This window comes from Eumetopias jubatus, unplaced genomic scaffold (assembly GCF_037043125.1).
Source record: "Eumetopias jubatus isolate StellerSeaLion01/CBP00866 unplaced genomic scaffold, mEumJub1_p1.0 scaffold_2, whole genome shotgun sequence".
NCBI lineage: Eukaryota > Metazoa > Chordata > Mammalia > Carnivora > Otariidae > Eumetopias > Eumetopias jubatus.
In genome coordinates, this window is record NW_028274808.1 from 46174101 (window position 1) to 46196709 (window position 22609).

The 22609-nt window shown below is 37.1% G+C and overlaps 2 protein-coding genes across 4 annotated transcripts in view; one reads left to right on the top strand and one right to left on the bottom strand.

Annotated features, from left to right (window-relative positions):
* ADAM7 (ADAM metallopeptidase domain 7) overlaps positions 1–22609 on the top strand; it is a 94749-nt gene that overhangs the window by 21981 nt on the left and 50159 nt on the right. Inside the window, exon 4 of the mRNA XM_088021425.1 lies at positions 21935–22013. Coding sequence (XP_087877551.1) covers positions 21935–22013 — 79 coding nt within the window. The remainder of the gene's footprint in view (positions 1–21934; positions 22014–22609) is intronic.
* On the bottom strand, positions 17268–18374 carry LOC114217474 (L-lactate dehydrogenase A chain-like). 3 transcript variants are annotated; one of them, XM_088021424.1, is made up of 2 exons: positions 18101–18374; positions 17268–17926 (listed from the first exon to the last, which is right to left on the bottom strand). In XM_088021424.1, the coding sequence occupies exons 1-2, from the start codon at positions 18340–18342 to the stop codon at positions 17344–17346; spliced, it is 825 nt and encodes a 274-aa protein (XP_087877550.1). In that variant the 5' UTR covers positions 18343–18374; the 3' UTR covers positions 17268–17343. The 3 variants fall into 3 exon arrangements, with proteins under 3 accessions (XP_087877550.1, XP_087877549.1, XP_027970130.1); XM_088021423.1 differs by having other exon boundaries at positions 17268–17766; positions 17926–18374; XM_028114329.2 differs by having other exon boundaries at positions 17282–18374.

A 22609-nucleotide genomic window follows, 5' to 3' on the forward strand; every position in this document is an offset into this window, starting at 1 on the left:
CTGTTCCACTGATCTATGTGTCTGTTTTTGTGGCAGTACCATACTGTCTTGATGATTACAGCTTTGTAATAGAGCTTGAATTCCAGCATTGCAATACCACAAGCTTTGGTTTTCTTTTTCAAATTCCTCTGGCTATTCGGGGTCTTTTATTATTCCATACAAATTTTAGGGTTATTTGTTCCAGCTCTATGAAAAAAGTTGATGGTATTTTGATAGGGAGAGTACTGAATGTATAGATTGCTCTGGATAGCATAGATATTGTAACAATATTTATTCTTCCAGTCCATGAGCATGGAGTGTTTTTCCATTTCTTTGTGTCTTCCTCAATTTCTTTCCTAAGTGTTCTATAGTTTTTAGAGTACAGATCCTTTACCTTTTTGATTAGGTTTATTCCCAGTATCTTATGGTTTTGGGCACAATTGTGAATGGGATTGATTCCTTAATTTCTCTTTCTTCTGTCTCATTGTTAGTATATAGAAATGAAACTGATTTCTAGGCATTGATTTTATATCCTGCCACATTGCTGAATTGCTGTATGAGTTCTAGCAATTTTGGGGTGGAGTCTTTGGGTTTTCCACATAGAGTATCACATCATCCACAAAGAGTGAGAGTTTGACTTCTTTTTTGCCAATTTGAATGCCTTTTTTTTGTTGTTGTTGTCTGATTGCTGAGGCTAGGACTTCTAGTAGTATGTTGAACAATAGTGGTGAGAGTGGGCATCCCTGTCATGTTCCTCACCTTAGGGGAAAAGCTCTCAGTTTTTCCCCATTGAGAATGATATTCCTTGTGAGGTTTTCATAGATAGCTTTTATTGTATTGAGCTATGTTCCCTCTACATCTACATTGTGGAGAATTTTAATCAAGAAGGGATGCTGTATTTTGTCAAATGATTTTTCTGCATCAATTGAGAGGCTCATATGGTTCTTGTCCTTTCTTTTATTGATGTGATGTATCACATCGATTGATTTGTGAATGTCGACTACCCTTGCAGCCCAAGAATAAATCCCACTTGGTCATGGTGAGTAATCCTTTTAATGTACTGTTGGATACTATTGGCTAGTATCTTGGTGAGAATTTTGGCTTCCATGTTCATCAGGGATATTGGTCTGTAGTATTCCTTTTTGATGGGGTCTTTTCTGGTTTTGGGATCAAGGTAATGCTGGCCTCATATAATGAGTTTAGAACTTTTCTTTCCATTTCTATTTTTTGAAACAGCTTCAGAAGAATAGGTATTAATTTTTTTAATGTTTGGTAGAATTCCCCTGGGAAGCCATCTGGCCCTGAACTCTTGTTTGTTGGGAGATTTTTTATTACTGCTTCAATTTCCTTGCTTGGTTATGGGTCTGTTCATGTTTTCTATTTCTTCCTGTTTCAGTTTTGGTAGTTTTTAACTTTCCAGGCATGCATCCATTTCTTCCAGATTGCCTAATTTGTTGGCATATAGTTGCTCATAATATGTGCTTAAAATTGTTTGTATTTCCTTGATGTTGATCACGATCTCTCCTCTTTCCTTCATGATTTTATCAATTGGGTCCTTTCTTTTTTCTTTTTGATAAGTCTGGCTAGGGTTTTGTCTATCTTATTAATTCTTTCAAAGAACCAGCTTCTAGTTTTGTTGATCTGTTCTACTGTTCTTTTGGTTTCTATTTCATTGATTTCTGCTCTGATCTTTATTATTTCTCTTTTCCTGCTTGGTTTAGGCTTTATTTGCTGCTCTTTCTCAGCTCCTTTAGGTGTAAGATTAGCTTGTGTATTTGAAACTTTTCTAATTTTTTTTTAAGAAAGACTTGTATTGCTATGTACTTCCCTCTTAGGACCACCTTTGCTGTACCCCAAAGGTTTTGAACAGTTGTGTTTTCATTTTCACTTGTTTCCATGAATTTTTTTAAATTATTTTTTAATTTCCTGGTTGACCATTCATTCTTTAGTAGGATACTCTTTAACCTCCATGTGTTTAATTTCCTTCCAAATTTCCTCTTGTGATTGAGTTCTAGTATCAAAGCACTGTGGTCTGAAAATATGCAGGGAATGATCCCAATCTTTTGGTACCTGTTGAGACCTGATTTGTAACCCCTATTCATAATCTGAATAGATCAGTATGTGATCTATTCTAGAGAATGTTCCATGGGCACTCAAGAAGAATGTGTGTTCTTATCTTTAGGTGGAATGCTCTGTGAAGTTCATCTGGTCCAGTGTATCATTCAAAGCCCTTGTTTCCTTGTTGATCTTCTGCTTAGATGATCTGCCCATTGCTGTGAGTGGGGTGTTAAAGTGCCCTACTAGTATTGTATTATCACCAATGTGTTCCTTTAATTTTGTTATTAATTGGTTTATATAATTGGCTGCTCCCAAGTTAGAAACATAAATATTTATAATTGTTAAATCTTCTTGTTGGATACATCTTTAAGAATGATATATTGTCCCTCTTCATCCCTTACTATAGTCTTTGGTTTAGAATCTAATTTTTCTGATATGAGGATTCCTACCCCACCTTTCTTTTTTTGTCCATTAGCATGACAAATTGTTCTCTATCCCCTAACTTTCAATCTGGAGGTGTCTAAAATGAGTCTCTTATAGGCAGCATATGGATGGGTCTTGCTTTTTTATCCAATCTTATAACCTGTGTCTTTTGATTGGAGCATTTAGTCCATTTACATTCAGAGCAATTATTGAAAGATATGAATTTAGTGCCATTGTATTACCTGTAAAGTCCCTGTTTCTGTAGATTGTCTGTTTCTTTCTGGTCTATGTTACACTGGGGCTCTCTTTTCACTTACAGGAGCCCCTTTAATATTTCTTGCAGGGCTAGTTTAGTGATCATAATTTCTTTTAGTTTCTGTTTGTCCTGGAAGCTCTTTAGCTCTCCTTCCATTCTGAATGACCGCCTTGCTGGATAAAGTAGTCTTGGCTGCATGTTTTTCTCATTTAGTACACTGAATACATCATGCCAGCCCTTTCTGGCCTGCTGGGACTCTGCTATCAGTTCGTACCCCCGTTGGTTAAAAACCTCTTGTCTCAAGCTGCTTTCAGGATTTTCTCTTTATCTCTGAAATTTGCAAGCTTCACTATTATATGTTGGGATGTTGATCTATTTTTATTGAGGGGAGTTGATCTATTTGAGGGGGGTTCTCTCTAACTTTTGGACTTGAATGCCTGTTTCCTTCCCCAGATTAGGGAAGTTCTCAGCTATGATTTGGTCAAATATATCTTCTGTCCCTCTTTTCCCTCTTCTTCTGGGACCCCAATAATTCTTTTTTTTTATTATGTTATGTTAATCACCATACAGTACATCATTAGTTTTTGATGTAGTGTTCCATGATTCATTGTTTGCCTATAACACCCAGTGCTCCATGCAGAACATGCCCTCTTTAATACCCATCACCAAGCTAACCCATCCTCCACCTCCCTCCCCTCTAGAACCCTCAGTTTGTTTCTCAGAATCCATAGTCTCTCATGGTTTGTCTCCCTCTCCGATTTCCCTGACCCCAGTAATTCTAATATTGTTTCACTTTATGATATTGCTGATTTATTGAGCCTCCCTTCATGGTCCATTATTTGTTTTTCTCTTTTTCTCAGCTTCCTTCCTTTCCATGAACTTGTCTTCTATGTCACTGACTCTCTCTTCTGCCTCATTTACCCTCGCTGTTAGATCATCCAATTTAGACTGCAACTCAGTTAAAATATCTTTAATTTTGGGTCGATTAGACTTTATTTCTGCACTAAGAGATTTTCTAGTGTTTTTGTGCTTTTCTTCAAGCCCAGCTTGTAACTTTATAATCATTATCCTGAATTCCAGCTCTGACATTTTACTTATATCCATATCGATTAGATCTGTGGCAGAGTATAACCTCTGGTTCTTTCTTTTGTTGTGAATTCCTCCTTCTAGTCATTTTGCCCAGAGAATAATGAATGAATGAGAGACCTAAATCAAAAATATTAACCACAACCCAAGTGGAATACACACTAGACAAATCCAAAAAGGTCAGAAACCAAAAAAGAAAGGAAAAAGTAAAAAAGAAGAAAAGAAAATGAAAGAAAAAAAGGGGGGTAAGGAGATAATATAATCTTCCAGGTGGACAAAACAGGGTGATTCTCTTGGTCCTGGGTTTACTTTGGTCTGTTAGAAGACACTAAATCCCAAAATTGTAAAGAAAGCACAAAACTTATATGTTTACAAAAATAAAATTGAATACAGTGAAAGGAAGCCAAAAATGAAGAATATGTCTATAAAATGTAAATGTAAAAATGAAAGATAAAAAAAGACTTAAAAATAAGGCATTGATAAATAAGAAACTAGTTTAAAAGGAAAAAAAGAAAAAAAAAGGAAAATTTTAAACTGAAAGATAAACAAATCATGAGAAAAAAACCTCAAATTCTATATAATTTTCTCCCTTAGCACTGGAGTTTTTCAGTCCTGTGTGCTCCTTAAACTTGGTAGTCACCTGTTGCTCTAGCTGGTCTGGGGGAGGGGCCTGCTGTGTTGATTCTCAAGTGTCTTTGCCTTGGCAGAGTTGCACCACCCCTTGTTAGGGGGCTGGGCTCAGTGTAAGATGCTTCTGGTTGTTCTGCGTGGCTTTTGTTCCCTGAAGGCTTTCCCCACCTCTTTAGAGGATGAAAATAAAGATGGCCATGCCCAGTCTCCAGCCCTGGAGCTGAAAGATCACAGCACCCTCTCTTCAGTAAATCTTCAGGGATAAGCAGTTTTCACTTTTGTGTGTGCCAAACTCTGCAGATTCCTGCAGTGCATGCCTGAGCCAATCCTCCCCAGGAGAAGGTGGAGGGTTGCCATGTTTCTGTCCTTTGCAAGGCCCTGAGCAGACAGGGTCACCCAATAGTGCTCGGTTCATGTTTTATGGCAAAACAAGCTGAGAGTGCCCTCCCGAGCTCTGTTCTTATTTTTTTTTCTTTCTCTTCTTTAATTTCGGTAATTTCTATTGATCTATCATCAAGTTTATTACCTCTTCCTTTATCAATTCCATTCTTATTTTATTCCCACACAATGAAACTTTTTATTCATGGTATTTTCAATTATAGATTGTTTTATGTTTGCTTTTTAAAAAGTAATTTCCATTTCTTATGCTGACAGTTCACATCTTTTCATGCATTTCAAGCACATTTTCTTTTACTTTGTTGAGAATAGTTGTAATACCTGCTTCAAAACTTCATCTATAATTTCATCCTCTGGATTATCTTGAGGTAGATCTTCATTGACTGTCTTATTTCTTGACAATAATTTAAATTTTCCTGTTTCTTCATATGTCTAGTAAATTTAGATTGTGTACTGAACAATTTGAAAGAAATGTGGTAGGGACTTTAGATCCTTTTGTTCCTCTGGAGAGGTTTGATACTTTTACTTTATCAGGGAATTAACTTTGTTGAGCTCAAAATGCAAACTCTGTCTTTTGGGTGGCAGCTCAAATTTCAATTCAGTTATTTTATTTTTAGCACCACTTGTTTATTGAACCCATTAATATGTCAAATATGGTCTTAGGAACCAAAAAGACACAAGTAAAAAGGATATCAGTCCCTTTTTAAAAGTAGTTCACAGCTAGCCTCAAACATATACATGATAACATATTAGGGCAAGGCACATAAGAGCTGGTGGACCAAGCTGGGTCTATACTCTATGTATGGCCCTCGAGCTAAGAATAATTTTTAAAATTTAAAATATTTGGAATGAAAACAAAATAAAACAAAACTAAGCAAAGAACATGTAACAAAAATCATATGTGGCCCACATAGCCCAAAATGTTTATCATTTTGATGTTTACAGAAAGTTTGCTGACCTCTATAGTATAGAATAAAAATCTAGTGATCATGAAAATGGAGATTTTGGAAGTGTGAAATACACATATAGGAAGGAATTCAAAGTCCATCTGGTGTTCGGAAGTGTGTTTTGAACTGGTTTTTGAAGTTCTACAAGTTTATTATGTTGGGAGTGGGACCAAAAAGTGGCCAGGGATAATTCAAAGGCGTAAAAGAAATAATGTTAGGTTCAAGAACTTTACAAATAGTTTGTTATTTATCTATATATCTAATTCTGAGATATTTTGAACTCTGTGGGTTAGAACAACTATTACCCTCTAATTTTTTAAAATCCTTTAGTATGTTTCCTCCTACATCATCCAAGTAGTCAGTAAAATGTTGTCAGTCTTAGATCAAGAATACCATGACAAAACAACACTTTTTAAACTATACCTTTATGATTTTTCAGTTCTAAATAATTTATTATGGCTAGATGAGTCTTATTGTTTTTTTCATCATATATTATGTTTCAGTTTTTAATTTGCGTTAACCACTGGTGTCCATTCATCTTCCTGGTTAGAACTTAGATTGAAAGGATCCTACCAATGGCAAAAATATTATGCAATGATAAATGTGTTATGATTATGAAATGTGTATGTATTATGAGGTTTAAAATAACAGTAAGCATAACTTGTGGTTGTCAACTAACACAGCATAAGGATATTAGATCATATGAAAGTATGGAATTCCAAATGATATAATGTTCAATAAAATTTCTTAAAATTTATGTATCTTGATTTATAAAAGAAAATGAGGCTATGAATTTTCACTTCCAGAGAAATGGAGCAGGCATATTTTTCTCTATTCCTTCCACTAAGTATAACTAAAACTTCTGGGCATTACATATATTAAGCAAATATAAGAAAACTGACAGATGTGGATAGAAAGGTAGACCAGCTAGGGACTTTGTTACCCAAGGAATGACAGACACAATGGGGAGTTTCTTGAGTTGTCTTTTTGCTTCATATATCCCAGACTAGATACTAGAGAAATCAGCAACCTGGAAATGCCCATGAGCACGTACAATAAACAAAAAAACAACCAAACTAAAAACCTACAAAAATCACGTTCTATTTAGCCAAAGGGCTAAAAAAGAAAGAAGAAGCTTAGAAAGACAGGAAGTTTTTATACAATAACTCTTCTACTTTAGCACACACACAGAGAGAACAGTGTCCCTACTCCCATCCCAGCCAGAAAAGGCAGGATCAAGAGACTTAGCTTCCACCTTTGACAGGCTCCACAAATATATAAAACACACCCCAACCACCCTCTCCTCTCCTGTGTGTGTTATCAGAGATGGCTAAATGAGGAACCAAGACTTTCATCTTGGCCCAGGGGTAATGAAGACCCATTCTCCCCACTGTAGTGTGACTGAAGATTATTTGTGGAGCCTGGATACCATTCCCATCCAGCAAAATAAGGTATTTCTCACCTTTCCTGCTGGGTTAATGTGAGAAGAGGCCCAGTGGAGAATTAGCAAGAACACCCCTCACAGTGTCAATGGGAGCCACATGAAGAGCATGGATGAAATATCCCTCCCCTTCTTAATCAGGATGATTTCAGCAGGAGTGAAAAGACAGAATTTTGACCCTAACCAAGCAATAGCAAGGAACTCAGGTAGGACAAGTAGAGACCCTGGATTTCCATTCTTACTTGACAGTAATGAGGTGTCCCACAATAAAATGGTATCAGAAGAGATCTGTGAAAACACAAGATTTAAATAATATCTAGGGGGTTATAATATAATATCATAATACCCAAGTTTTAATTGAAAATAATTTGTCAAACCAAAAGTCAGATATATTTCAATCTAAAAGAGTAAAGAAAATTAGTAGCTGCCAACACCAAAATGAAACAGATGTTTGAATTATCTGACAAAATTTTAAAGCAGCCATCATAAAAGTACCTCAGTGAACAATTACAAACATGCTTGAAACAAATGAAAAGATAGAATGTCTCAGGACATGAATAGAAAATTTCAGAAAAAAAGAAAATACAAGATATAAGAATCTAAAGGAAATTTTAGAATTGGAAAATAAAATACATGGAAAAAATAAAACTCTCAATAGATGGACTTAAGATCAGAATGCAGAAGAGAGTAGAAATAATCAGTGCAAATAGAATAATAGAAATTACACAATCTGAACAACAAAGAAAATTTTCTGGAAAAAAAGACACTCTCGGGAATATGTGGGAATAAAATAAAAGATGTAAAATTGATGCCATTAGAGACCCAGAAGGAGAGGAGAGAGTATGGAGGTGAAAAAGTATTCGAATAAATATTTTAATACTGAAAATTTCCAAATTTGACAAGGAAAACACCAAACACCTAAAGAAGATGAACAATTCGAGAAGCTGAACAAATTCAAAACAGGATAAACTCAAACGATCCCATTCCAAGACTCACCATAGTTGATTTTATATATACATACATATATGTGATATATATTACCTAGAGCAACCACTAAGAAATCTATAGAGAGGTACACTGAAAAATGCTATAGATAAATCAAAATGGAATTTGAAAATATATTTAAGCAACACACAAGAAGGAAGGAAAAGAAAACTAAAACATGAGAAAGGAACAAAAAATAAAATAGCAGACTTAAGGCTTAATATATTAATAATTACTTTAAATCCAAATGATCTGAATACTCCAATTAAGAGAGAATGGCACAGTGGATGAAAAATGCTGTTTATACAATGTCTTCCAGAAAATAGAAGAGGGAACATTTCCCTTCTCATTCTATGAAGCCAACAATACTCTGACACCTAAACCAAAGATAGTATAAACAAAATTGAACTACAGACAAATATCCATTGTGAATGTAGATGCAAAACTTCTTAACAAAATGTTAGCAAATAGAATCAAACAATACACAGGAGTTATACATCATAAGCAAATTTTTTTTCAATACAAGACTTTCAATATTCTAAAATTAATCAATGTAATTTACCATATTTACAATGTAAAGAAAAAAGTCACATGATCATATTGATTGATGCAGTAAAAAACTTTTGATAAAATTCAACACTCATTTATGATTAAAAATTTTAGAAAATTGGGACCATAGGGGAATGTCCTTGACTTGATAAAGAGTATTTACAAAACCCTACAGCAAACATCATACTTACTGGTGAAAGACTGAATATTTTCCTCCTAAAATCTGGAATCAGGCAAATATGTGCATGCTCACCACAGCTATTCAACATTTTCGCAAAAGGTCTAGTTAGTGCAACTCAGGAAGAAAAGGAAATGAGAGGCATATAGATTGGAAAGGTAGAAGAAGAAAAAAGTCCTTATTTGCAGATGACACAATAGTGGTTTGCATAGAAAATTCTATGGAATCTAACAAACAAGCTAACAAATAAGCAAACAAACAAAAACACCTCCTAGAAGGAATATATGGGTTCAGCAAGGTCACAATATTTTAGCATAAAAAAATCAAATGTATTTCTATACTGTAACAATGAATATGTGGAAACTGAAGTTTAAAATACAGTACCACTTGCAATTGTTCAAAAAGAAATAAAAGGGGCAGTTACAAATCTGAGAAATATATACAAACCTTGTTCACTTGAAAACTACAAAATTCTGATGAAAATCATCAAAAAGATGTAAATAGGTGGGATCTTATTTTGTGTTAATGTACTAGAAGTAGAAGACTCAGTGTGTTAAAGATGCTGATTCTCCAGTTGATATACAGAGTTATCACAATTCCTATCAAAATTACTCTAAGATTTTTTTATAAATATAGACAAGATTATCCCAATATTTATAGGGAAAGACAAAGAAACTAGAGTAACAGAAAAAAAAAAAACAGGAGCACTCACTTCAAGACCTATTATGTAGATACAGAGTCATACTGTCAGGGGAATAGACACATAGATCAATGGAGTCAAATAGAAAACTCAGAAATAGCTCCACACAAGTAGAGCCAACTGATTTTTGTCAAAATTTGTAAAGCAAATCAATGAAGAAAGTATAGTCTCCTTACCAAATGGTGCTGAAACTATTGTATCTCCATAGCAAAAAAAAAAAAAAAAAAAGGAAGAAAGAAAAAAAGAAAGAAAGAGAAAAAACAAAGAAACAACCTCAACCTAAATCTCAAAGCTTATGCCAAATTTATACCAAAAATAACTCAAAATAGATCATGGGTGTCAACATAGAATGCAAAACTATAATACTTTTAGATAAAACAATATCTTTGGGATCTAGGGCTAAGGCAAAAAATTCTTAGGCTTGACACCAGATCATCTGACATGAATAATAAAAGATAAAGTTGATAAACTGAACTTCATTAAAATTGAAAGTGCTTACTCTACAAAAGTCATGTTATGAGGGTGAAAGACAAGCTGCAGATTGGAAGGAGACATTTGCAAACCACAACCAACAAGGGACACTAGTCTGGAAAATAAAGAGTTCTCAAAACTCAACCATAATAAAGCAAACAATTCAACTGGAAAATAGGCAAAAGATATGAAGATACATCTCACCAAAGAGAATATGCAGATGACAAGTAAGCACTTGAAAAGATGTATGGCATCATTAATCATTCAAGAAATGCCAATTAAACTGCAATGAAATATCATTTAATTTGATCAGAATGGCTAAAACTAAAAAAAAAATTACATCACCAAATGCTGGCAAGGGATATAAAGAAACTGGATCATTAATACATTGCTGATGGGACTGTAAAATGATATAGCACTCTAGAAAACAATTTGGCAATTTTTAAAAAACCAAACATGCAACCTCATTAGGTAAAGCAATTGTATTTCTAAGTATTATCTCAGAAAAATAAACTTACATTCACACAGAGAGCTATACACAAATATTTACAGCTTTAGTCATGATAGTCTTAAACTGGAAACAACTCAGATATCCTTCAACAAATGAACGGTTAAACAAACTGTAGTCCACCCATATCATGGAGTACTACTTTGCAATGAAATGGAAGAACTTGGGTGGATCACTAGGGCATTATGCTGAATGGAAAAAAAAAAAGCCAATCTCAAAAGATCATATACCATATAATTCCACTGATAAAACATTCTCAAAATGAAAAATTATAAATCTGGAAAACAGACTGGTTGTTCTGAATTGTCAGGGATTAAGGATGTTGAGGGGGCAGGGATTATAAAAAGATAGCATGAGGGAGATTATTCTGGTGGAATACTTCTGTATCTTGATTGTAGTGGTGTAATACAAATCTACACATATAAAATGACATGTAAATACATACACATGTGTTATACTAGTGTGTTTCTGGTTTTGTTATTGTACTATAATTATGTAAGATATAACTACTGGGGAAACTGAGTGAAGGGTACACAGACATCAGACTCCGTTATGCTATCTCTGTAACTACCTATGAGTCTATAATTTTTCAAAATAAAAGTTTAAAAATGTGATACTAGTATTTTGTATTCATGAATTGAAAACTGCAGGATCCTTTATTTTATAAGAAAATAACTTTTTTAAGTATAATTTTTGGGAAAAAAGGAAAGTGATGCCCTCTATGATTCAGTCCCTGAGCTAAAATGTACATCCCGGTTGCATGCTGAACACATAATCCTACCTATTGGGACTTAATGGGAATGAGACAAGTTACGTTCATGGAACATGGGCATGCAGGGAAATCTACCAGTTCTGCTCTAGTAGAGCAAATTTTTATTATTCTACCAGCTTTTTGAGGAAAGACAAATAAGAAGGCACAGGTGGTTATTTTTACTTCAGGTTAAATATTTCCTTGATTTTGTTTTATAAAAATCTGCTTTCAAATGCATATTTATGAGATAATTAAAGGAAGCCTCTTGGATAAACAGTTATGTAGACAGAATGATGTCAATTTTAATAATGAACATGTTCATGTATTTATAACTACATAAATGTCTGTTTGTTTTTCATGTTCATATAACGTAGTATATGTTTTACCTCTCAAAAGTGATTTTGAGCTCATTACATTCAGTCAAACCCAAGTAATGGTACTGATACTAGGGCTTTCTCTACTCTGTCACCATTTCATCTCTAATAGAGTTAATATTCCACTTTTCTTCTTTTGGACTCATGAATGTTAAAATGGAATGGTTGTTATCCACATGGGGTAAGTCAGATAGAACTAAGTGAATATTCCACTTTTCTTCTCGTGGACTCATGAATGTTAAAATGGAATGGTTGTTATCCACATGGGGTAAGTCGGATAGAACTAAGTGAACTTCAGAGCACAGAACAATGTCTTCTTACTGAGCAAGAAATAGACAACCTATTGGCTATTGCCAGGGATCTCACCAGATAGCAGGACTATAAACAAACTTCTTTTCCTTAGCAACTTACAATGTGCTCTTCAATGAAAAGTTGGCAGTGTTGGGGGAAATAACTTCATATCCATCCTCTTCCTGGTTCTAGGAACAGGTCTGGGGCACATTAGGAAGTCTTTGATGCTGGCCTACCTGCTTATGTGTTATCTCCATGTGCAGTTACATTCACTCCAGAGAACACAATCACCTTCCATCATCATATTTCTTCCATCCATCCCCTTCCACAAGGCTTTTCTCCTGGTCTACCCTGATAGTGGTGTAGCCTGGCTTCTCTTTTACTATTGTTGGTCTCTTATTTATGGGAAGACTACTGTGAGCTCTTCATTTTGATACTCTGGAAACATAAAGCTTAGCTCTTCTATTTCAAAAGCCTTGACTTTCAAGACTAATGTTCTAAGTTTCAAAAGTGTTTTTCAGGCTAAAATAAAATCTGATAATTTCCTCTTTTGTTCTTCTGTTCTGGTATAGCATCCATGTACAGGGGGAGTTGAGATATACAACCTTTTTTTTTATGTTATGTTAAATACCATACATTAAATTATTAGTTTTTGATGTAGTGTTCCATGATTCATTGTTTACATATAACATCCAGTGCTCCATGCAGAATGTGCCCTCTTTAATACCCATCACCAGGCTAACCCATCCCCCTACCCTCCTCCCCTCTAGAACCCTCAGGTTGTTTTTCAGAGTCCATAGTCTCCCATGGTTCCTCTCCCCCTCTGATTACACCCTTTCAATCTTCCCCTCCTACTATGTTCTTCTTCTTCTTCTTCTTCTTTTTTAACATATAATGTATTATTTGTTTCAGAGGTATAGGTCCATGATTCAACAGTGTTACACAATTCACAGCGCTCACCATAGCACATACCCTCCCCAATGTCTATCACGCAGCCACCCCATCCCTCCCACCCCCCACAACTCCAGCAACCCTCAGTTTGTTTCCTGAGATTAAGAATTCCTCATATCAGCAAGGTCATATGATACATGTCTTTCTCTGATTGACTTATTTCACTCAGCAAAATACCCTCCAGTTCCATCCATGTCATTGCAAATGGCAAGATCTCATTCCTTTTGATGGCTGCATAATATCCCATTGTATATATATGCCACTTCTTTATCCATTCATCTGTCGATGGACATCTTGGCTCTTTCCACAGTTTGGCTATTGTGGACATTGCTGCTATAAACATCACAGTGCACGTACCCCTTCGGATCCCTACATTTGTATCTTTGGAATAAATACACAGTAGTACAATTGCTGGATTGTAGGGTAGCTCTATTTTCAACTGTTTGAGGAACCTCCATACTGTTTTCCAGAGTGGTTGCACCAGCTTACATTCCCACCAACAGTGTAGGAGGGTTCCCCCTTCTCCTCATCCCCGCCAACATCTGTCGTTTCCTGACATGTTAATTTTAGCCATTCTGACTGGTGTGAGGTGGTATCTCATTGAGGTTTTGATTTGGATTTCCCTAATGCTGAGCGATGTTGAGCACTTTCTCATGTGTCTGTTGGCCATTTGGATGTCTTCTTTGGAAAAATGTCTGTTCATGTCTTCTGCCCATTTCCTGATTGGATCATTTGTTCTTTGGGTGTCGGGTTTAAAAAGTTCTTTATAGATTTTGGATACTAGCCCTTTATCTGATATGTCATTTGCAAATATCTTCTCCCATTCTGTCAGTTGTCTTTTGGTTTTGTTGACTGTTTCCTTTGCTGTGCAAATGCTTTTTATCTTGATGAAGTCCCAATAGTTCATTTTTGCCTTTCCTTCCCTTGCCTTTGGCGACATTTCTAGGAAGAAGTTGCTGAGGCTGAGATTGAAGAGGTTGCTGCCTGTGTTCTCCTTCAGGATATTGATGGACTCCTGTCTCACACTTAGGTCTTTCAACCATTTTGAGTCTATTTTTGTGTGTGGTGCAAGGAATTGGCCCAGTTTCATTCTTCTGCACGTGGCTGTCCAATTTTCCCAACACCATTTGTTGAAGAGACCGTCTTTTTGCCATTGGACATTCTTTCCTGCTCTGTCAAAGACTAGTTGACTGTAGAGTTGAGGGTCCATTTCTGGGCTCTCGATTCTGTTCCATTGATTGATATGTCTGTTTTTGTGCCAGTACCATACTGTCTTGATGATGACAGCTTTGTAATAGATCTGGAAGTCCGGAATTGTGATGCCGCCAGCTTTGCTTTTCTTTTTCAAGATTCCTCTGGCTATTCGGGGTCTCTTCTGGTTCCATACAAATTTTAGGATTATTTGTTCCATTTCTTTGAAAAAAGTGGATGGTATTTTGATGGGTGTTGCATTGAATGTGTAGATTGCTCTAGGTAGCATTGACATCTTCACAATATTTGTTCTTCCAATCCATGAGCATGGAACGTTTTTCCATTTCTTTGTGTCTTCCTCAATTTCTTTCATGAGTATTTTATAGTTTTCTGAGTACAGATTCTTTGCCTCTTTGGTTAGATTGATTCCTAGGTATCTTATGGTTTTGGGTGCAGTTGTAAATGATATTGACTCCTTAATTTCTCTTTCTTCTGTCTTGTTGTTGGTGTATAGGAATGCCACTGATTTCTGTGCATTGATTTTATATCCTGCCACTTTACTGAATTCCTGTATGAGTTCTAGCAGTTTTGGGGTGGAGTCTTTTGGGTTTTCCACATAAAGTATCATATCATCCGCAAAGAGTGAGAGTTTGATTTCTTCTTTGCTGATTTGGATGCCGTTTATTTATTTTTGTTCTCTGATTGCTGTGGCTAGGACTCCTAATACTATGTTGAATAGCAGGGGTGATAGTGGACATCCCTGCCATGTTCCTGACCTTATGCGGAAAGCTCTCATTTCTTCCCCATTGAAAATAATATTTGCTGTGTGTTTTTCATAGATGGCTTTTATGATATTGAGGTATGTGCCCTCTATCCCTATACTCTGAAGAGTTTTGATCAAGAAAGGATGCTGTACTTTGTCAAATGCTTTTTCTGCATCTATTGAGAGGATCATATCATTCTTGTTCTTTCTTTTATTAATGTATTGTATCACATTGATTGATTTGTGGATATCCTTGCAGCCCAGGGATAAATCCCACTTGGTCATGGTGAATAATCCTTTTTAATGTACTGTTGGATCCTATTGGCTAGTTTTTTGGTGAGAATTTTTCCATCCATGTTCATCAAGGATGTTGGTCTATAATTCTCCTTTTTGTTGGGGTCTTTGTCTGGTTTTGGGATCAAGGTAATGCTGGCCTCATAAAATGAGTTCGGAAGTTTTCCTTCCATTTCTAGTTTTTGGAACAGTTTCAGAAGAATAAGAATTAATTCTTCTTTAATTGTTTGGTGGAATTCTCCTGGGAAGCCATCTGGCCCTGGACTCTTGTTTTTTGGGAGATTTTTAATGACTGCTTCAATTTCTTTAGTTGTTATAGGTCTGTTCAGGTTTTCTATTTCTTCCTGGTTCAGTTTTGGTAGTTGATACATCTCTAGGAATGCATCCATTTCTTCCAGGTTATCTAATTTGCTGGCATATAGTTCCTCATAATATGTTCTTATAGTTGATTGTATTTCTTTGGTGTTGGATGATTTTATTTATTTGGGTCATTTCTCTTTTCTTTTTGATAAGTCTGGCCAGGGGTTTATCAATCTTATTAATTCTTTCAAAGAACCAGCTCCTAGTTTCATTGATCTGTTCTACTGTTCTTTTGGTTTCTATTTCATTGATTTCTGCTCTGATCTTTATTATTTCTCTTCTCCTGCTGGGTTTAGACTTTATTTGCTGTTCTTCCTCCAGCTCCTTTAGGTGTAAGGTTAGGTTGTGTACTTGAGACCTTTCTTGCTTTTTGAGAAAGGCTTGTATTGCTATTTACTTTCCTCTTAGGACTGCCTTTACTGCATCCCAAAGCTTTTGAACAGTTGTGTTTTCATTTTCATTGGTTTCCATGAATTTTTTAAATTCTTCTTTAATTTCCTTGTTGACTCATTCATTCTTTAGTAGGATGCTCTTTAGCCTCCATGAATTTGAGTTCTTTCCAACACTCTTCTTGTGATTGAGTTCTAGTTTCAAAGCCTTGTGGTCTGAAAATATGCAGGGAATGATCCCAGTTTTTGGTACTGGGTGAGACCTGATTTGTGACCTAGGATGTGATCTATTCTGGAAAATATCCGTGGGCACTAGAGAAGAATGCGTATTCTGTTGCTTTGGCGTTGAATGTTCTGAATATATCTGTGAAGTCCATTTGGTTCAGTGTGTCATTTAAAGTCTTTATTTCCTTGTTGATCTTTTGCTTACATGATCTGTCCATTTCAGTCAGGGGGGTGTTAAACTCCCCCACTATTATTGTATTGTTGTCATTTTGTTTCTTTGCTTTTGTTATTAATTGGTTTATATAATGGGCTGGTCCCATGTTAGGGGCATAGATATTTACAATTCTTAGATCTTCTTGTTGGATAGATCCTCTAAGTAGGATATAGTGTCCTTCCTCATCTCTTATTACAGTCTTTGATTTAAAATCTAATTTGTGTGATATAAGGATTGCCACCCCAGCTTTCTTTTGGTGTCCATTAGCATGGAAAATGGTTTTCCAACCCCTCACTTTCAATCTGGAGGTGTCTTTGCATCTAAAGTGAGTCACTTGCAGATAACATATCTATGGTCTTGTTTTTGTTTTGTTTTGTTTTTTAAGAGTCACCGTTCAAAATTTATTTGATATTTTAGTTGGTATGACACTTAGTTGGTTGCATTGTCTTTTTATATTATATGGCCATGTACACTATATTCTGACATACATGGTACACAAAGTAAGATCCTTTAGGACAGTTATGCGAAATACACGCAATATTGAATTTATACATTGGATCCCAGGATGTGACTGACTGGAAAAGATGGACTAGGCATGTCGGGTGTTGGGGGAAGGAACCCAAAGAGACAGAACACACAGTAAACACACATCTGGTGTGCAGAGCAACCACAGCTCTGGCAGTGGAGCCTCTGAGATGGTGGAGCTAACTTACGTTAACCAATTTAGGGCTACAAAGACAGGTATCATCCAGTATCAGGATACAGCTGCAGGGTTTGGTAAACCATTCCTATTTGGAACTTTAGGAAACTGACGTTTTTTCTTAGGCTATTTTAATATTACTTGAGTAACAGATCAGATAATAAGGACAATATACACAACCTCCAACTAAAATCCTGCTATACTCTAGACAGTGAAGTGGTACATTAGAAAACTTTAAAACTGCAGCTCCTTTTGGATCCCCCAAAGTGTATCTGCACTCTTCTTCAAACGGGCCTCCTCCTCAGGCGTCAGAATCACCTTCACAACATCTGAAATTTCATTCTGTCCCAAGATGCAAGGGACACTAAGGAAGACATCATCTTTAATTCCATAGAAACCCTTAATCATGGTGGAAATTGGATGCACCCGCCTAAGATTCTTCATTATACTTTCAGCCAGATTTGCCACAGACAGCCAAATGGCCCAGGAAGTGTAGCCTTTCAGTTTGATCACCTCATAGGCACTGTCAACCACCTGTTTGTGAACCTCTTTCCACTGATCCTTATCTGCATCAGTGCCTAAGTCAGGGTGCAGATTCTTCAGAGAGACACCAGCAACGTTCACTCCACTCCATACAGGCACACTGAAGTCTCCATGCTCCCCAAGGACCCACCCGTGACAGCTTAATGGGTGAACTCCCAGTCTTTCCCCCATTAGGTAACGGAACCAGGCTGAATCCAGATTGCAACCACTTCCAATAACACGGTTTTTGGGAAAGCCACTTATCTTCCAAGCCACATAGGTCAAGATATCCACTGGATTGGAAACGACAAGCAACTTGCAGTTTGGGCTATATTTTACGATATTAAGAATGATGAACTTAAAGATGTTCACGTTACACTGGACCAAATTAAGAGGGCTTTCTCCCTCTTGCTGACGTGCCCCAGCTGTGATAATAAATAGCTTGGAGTTTGCAGTCACATTATAATCTTTGCCAGAGACAATTTTTGGTGTTCTAAGGGAAAGGCTGCCATGCCGGACATCCATTATCTCTCCCTTCAGTTTGTCTTCCATGACATCAACAAGAGCAAGTTCATCGGCCAAGTCCTTCATTAAGATACTGATGGCACAAGCCATGCCAACAGCGCCAACCCCAACAACTGTAATCATATTCTGGGGGGTATGTTCTTCCTTAAGAAGATTCTGAATCAGCTGATCTTTGAGAGTTGCCATTTTGGACTTAGAACCAAAAGGAATCGGGAGTGCACGTCCGGCAGGTGGGCGTCAGTGGCGCGCAAGGTTGGATCCAGACTCGGCGGCAGCGGCTCCGACACTCCTATGGTCTTGTTTTTTTCATCCAATCTGATAGCCTGTGTCCTCTGATTGGGGCATTTAGCCCATTTATATTCAGGGTAACTATTGAAAGATATGAATTTAGTGCCATTGTATTGCCTGTAAAGTGACTGTTAGTGTATATTGTCTGTGTTCCTTTCTGGTCTATGTTACTTTTAGGCTCTCTCTTTGCCTAGAGGACCTCTTTCAATATTTCTTGCATGGCTGGTTTTGTGTTTGTAAATTCCTTTAGTTTTTGTTTGTCCTGGAAGCTTTTATTATTTTTCCTTCTATTTTCAATGACAGCCTAGCTGAATATAGTATTCTCGGCTGCATATTTTTCTCATTTAGTGCTCTGAAGATATCATGCCAGTCCTTTCTGGCCTGCCAGGTCTCTGTGGATAGGTCTGTTGCCAATCTAATGTTTCTAGCATCATAAGTTACAGATCTCTTCTCCTGAGCTGCTTTCAGGATTTTCTCTTTGTCTCTGAGACTCGTAAGTTTTACTATTAGATGTCGGGGTGTTGACCTATTTTTATTGATTTTGAGGGGGGTCCTCTGTGCCTTCTGGATTTTGATGCCTGTTTCCTTCCCCAAATTAGGGAAGTTCTCTGCTATAATTTGCTCCAATATACCTTCTGCCCCCCTCTCTCTCTTTCTTCTTCTGGGATCCCAATTATTCTAGTGTTGTTTTGTCTTATGGTATCACTTATCTCTCTAATTCTGCCCTCGTGATCCAGTACTTGTTTATTTCTCTTTTTCTCAGCTTCTTGATTTTCAATCATTTGGTCTTCTATATCACTAATTCTCTCTTCTGCCTCATTTATCCTAGCAGTTAGTGCCCCCATTTTCGATTGTACCTCGTTAATAGCCTTTTTGAGTTCGACTTGGTTAGATTTTAGTTCTTTAATTTCTCCAGAAAGGGTTTCTCTAATACTTTCTATGCTTTTTTCAAGCCCAGCTAGTATCTTTTAAATCATCATTCTGAACTCTAATTCAGACATCTTACTAATGTCCATATTGATTAGGTCCCTGGCAGTCGGTACTGCCTCTTGTTCTTTTTGTTGAGGTGATTTTTTTCCCGTCTTTTGTCCAGAGGAGAATAGATGAGTGTGAGAACAAAATGCTAACAGGGTAACAACGTCCCCAGAAAATATACACTAAACAAATCAGAGAAGACCTGAAACCAGGGGAAAAGAAAGGGAAAGAAAGAAAAAAGAAAAAGAAAAAGATAAAAACAAACAAAAACAAAAGAAGAAAAAAACAGAATATGATCAAATATGATCAGGCTGCTGCATAGATCAGTGCCACACACTAGATTTTGGGCGTATTTTGGTCTGTTAGAAGGAAGTGCCTCCCAAATTTTTAAAGAAAGAAAAACTTATATATGTACAAAAATAAGGGTTAATACAATAAAGGGATGGAATATGACTGTAAAGATGGAAATTATAAAAGATTTTATAAAAGGAATTGATAAGAAGCTGGTTGAAAAAAGAAAGAAGAGGATTTAAAAAAAAGGGAGAGGATGTGATCAGACAGGAGACTAGAACAAAGCCATTCACTAGAGATTTAGGGTATATTTTGGTCTGTTAGAAGAAACTATATCCCAAAATTTTAAGGAGAGAACAACTTATATATATATACCAAAAATAAGGGTAACTACTAAAGGGATAGAATATGACTCTAAAAATGAAAAATTAAAATGATTTAAAAAAAGGGATTGATAAGATGTTGGTTGAAAAAGGGAAACAGAAAAATTTTAAAAAAAAGAAAGTTAAAAAAATTAACTTTGAAAGACTAAAGATTCATGGGGAAAAAGCCATGAATTCTATGTGCAGAATCCCCTAGCGCTGGAGTTCTGCCATTCTCATTGATCGGTAAACGTGGTCTTGCCACGCTGTTCTTGCTGATATTCTGGGGGAGGGTCCTGTTGCCATGGTTCCCAAATGTCTTTGCTGGAGGTGGAATTACCCCACCCTTGCCGGGTCTGGGCTAAGTAATCTGCTCGGGTTTGCTCTCGGGAGCTTTTGTTCCCTGCAAGCTTTCTGTACAGCTTTGGAGGACGAGAGTGAAAATGGTGGCCTCCCACTCTCCGCCCCAGAGGAGCCGAGAACTCGAGGCCCCACTCCTCAGTGCGCCCCCAGAGAAAAGCAGTCAGTCACTCCCGTCTCCTCGGTCTCTGGCCACACTCTGTGCTCACCTGGCCTGTGACCGAGTGTTTCTCTCTCTGGCTCACGTCCCCATGTGGAGTCTCCAAACCCAGCCAATCTCTGCGGTGCGCTCTTGCACTGCTCCTCCCAGGGGAAGAAGGGGAGTCTCCCCGGATCTGCCGCTTGTTGGGTCCCTGCTGGAGGAGCCGTGGCCCGACTGTGCCATGGATCATGGCTTATGGCAACCCGGAGCTGAGAGCCCACTCCTCGGCTCCATCTTTGCAGCCGGCTTCCCCGCTCCAGTACCTGGGAGCTCTGCCGCACTCAGGCACCCCTGGTATTTCTGTGACCCTGAGGGTCCTAGACCACACTGTCCCACGAAGGTTCCACCTCCCTCTTAGCCACTGGAGCAACGTCCTCAGCAGAGCCCACTTCTAAAAGTTCCAATATTGTGCTTTGCTGCTCTATCACTTGCCAGAAGCGGCCGGCGGAAGCCCCCTCCCCCACCATCTATCCTCCTGGATATCGCCTTGGATTCACTTCTCCGCACGTCCTACCTTCCAGAAAGTGGTCGCTTTTCTGTTCAGAGAGTTGTTGCTATTCTTTTCTTCAATCTCCTGTTGAGTTCATAGGTGTTCAGAATGGTTTGATGCCTATCCAGTTGAATTCCTGGGATCAGACGAAATCCAGGTCTCCTACTCCTCTGCCAATTTGCTCCGAGATATACAATCTTAGTTCTCAGTCTGAGGATACCCATGGGTTTGATACAGGAGATGTGGGAGAGTACTGATTACTGATTACTCAGAATGCCATCCATTTACTTGTGTGGAGAAAAAAACTATAAAGAATTACATGAAAATATTAACAATGGTCGTCTATGGTGAGAGTTCAGGACAATTTCATTTGTACTTTTCCACGTTTTCAAAATTTACCATTATTAATACATATTGCTTTTATCCAAATATATGGCTGTTGGGTTAACATATGTTAAGATATATGTAGTGTATGTATATATGCCATATACGTCAAATATATTTTGTATCAATATATATTTATATATAATTCTTACTTAGTTAATGTTTTCTGTAGATTCTTCTCAAGTTGCTGCCTTGGCTAAAACTGCCAGAATCTTTTTCAGTCTCTTCTAGTGTTTACTAAACCATGATATCTGGGTAGAATATCTTTTCATGTGAGTGGGATTGGTTTTGCTTATGTGTTTTTAGCATGAGAGGAATTTGCTAAGATTTGAGAATAGCGTGGAGACTTCTCTCCCTCATAACTGGTTTTATCCATTAACTTTATAGAATGAGTAAATCTCACTACCTTTCTGCCATCTTTTCCAGGGAGTTCTTAGCCTCAAATTACAGTGAAACCTACTACTCCACAAGAGGAGAGGCCATCACCAGCTATCCTTCCACCATGGTATCTTATGGAATCTTCCTATTTCTCTTTTCTGTAATTTCCTCGTGATTTTGAAACCCAATCTAGCTTTATAAGAAGCTTCAGAAAATGTTATGTCAGAAATGAATCTTGCATTGAGTACTGTCACTGAATTATCCTAGAATAGAAAGCATGACCCTCCAAACTCTAAAGGAAGCTGATTACTGCCTAACAAGCAAATCAATGACTGTTAATGTATTTTTCTTTACTAAACTGATTTCTATGTACCCAAAAGGGTGTTAAGTCTGGAGGAAGGGCAAAGCAGTATACAAAAGCAGTATAAGACACCCTGATGAGACTGTCATCAAGCTAAACAGATAAAACCTAAAGACATTGAAACACTTTTAAAACCTACATCTAATTGACCTTTATGTGAGTCATAGTCCCTGGCCTGGGACTTCTGATGCACCAACATTGAGGTCTTTCCTATTTCCAAATGAATTTTTGCTCATTTATCATTAATATTATTCCAGTGGATACAGGTTCTACTTTTACAGTCATCCTTCCCTTTCCAGAATGTGCCCTCTGTAGCCTTCTAAACAAAGATGACATTGTTCTCTTTTATCAAAAGTATACTT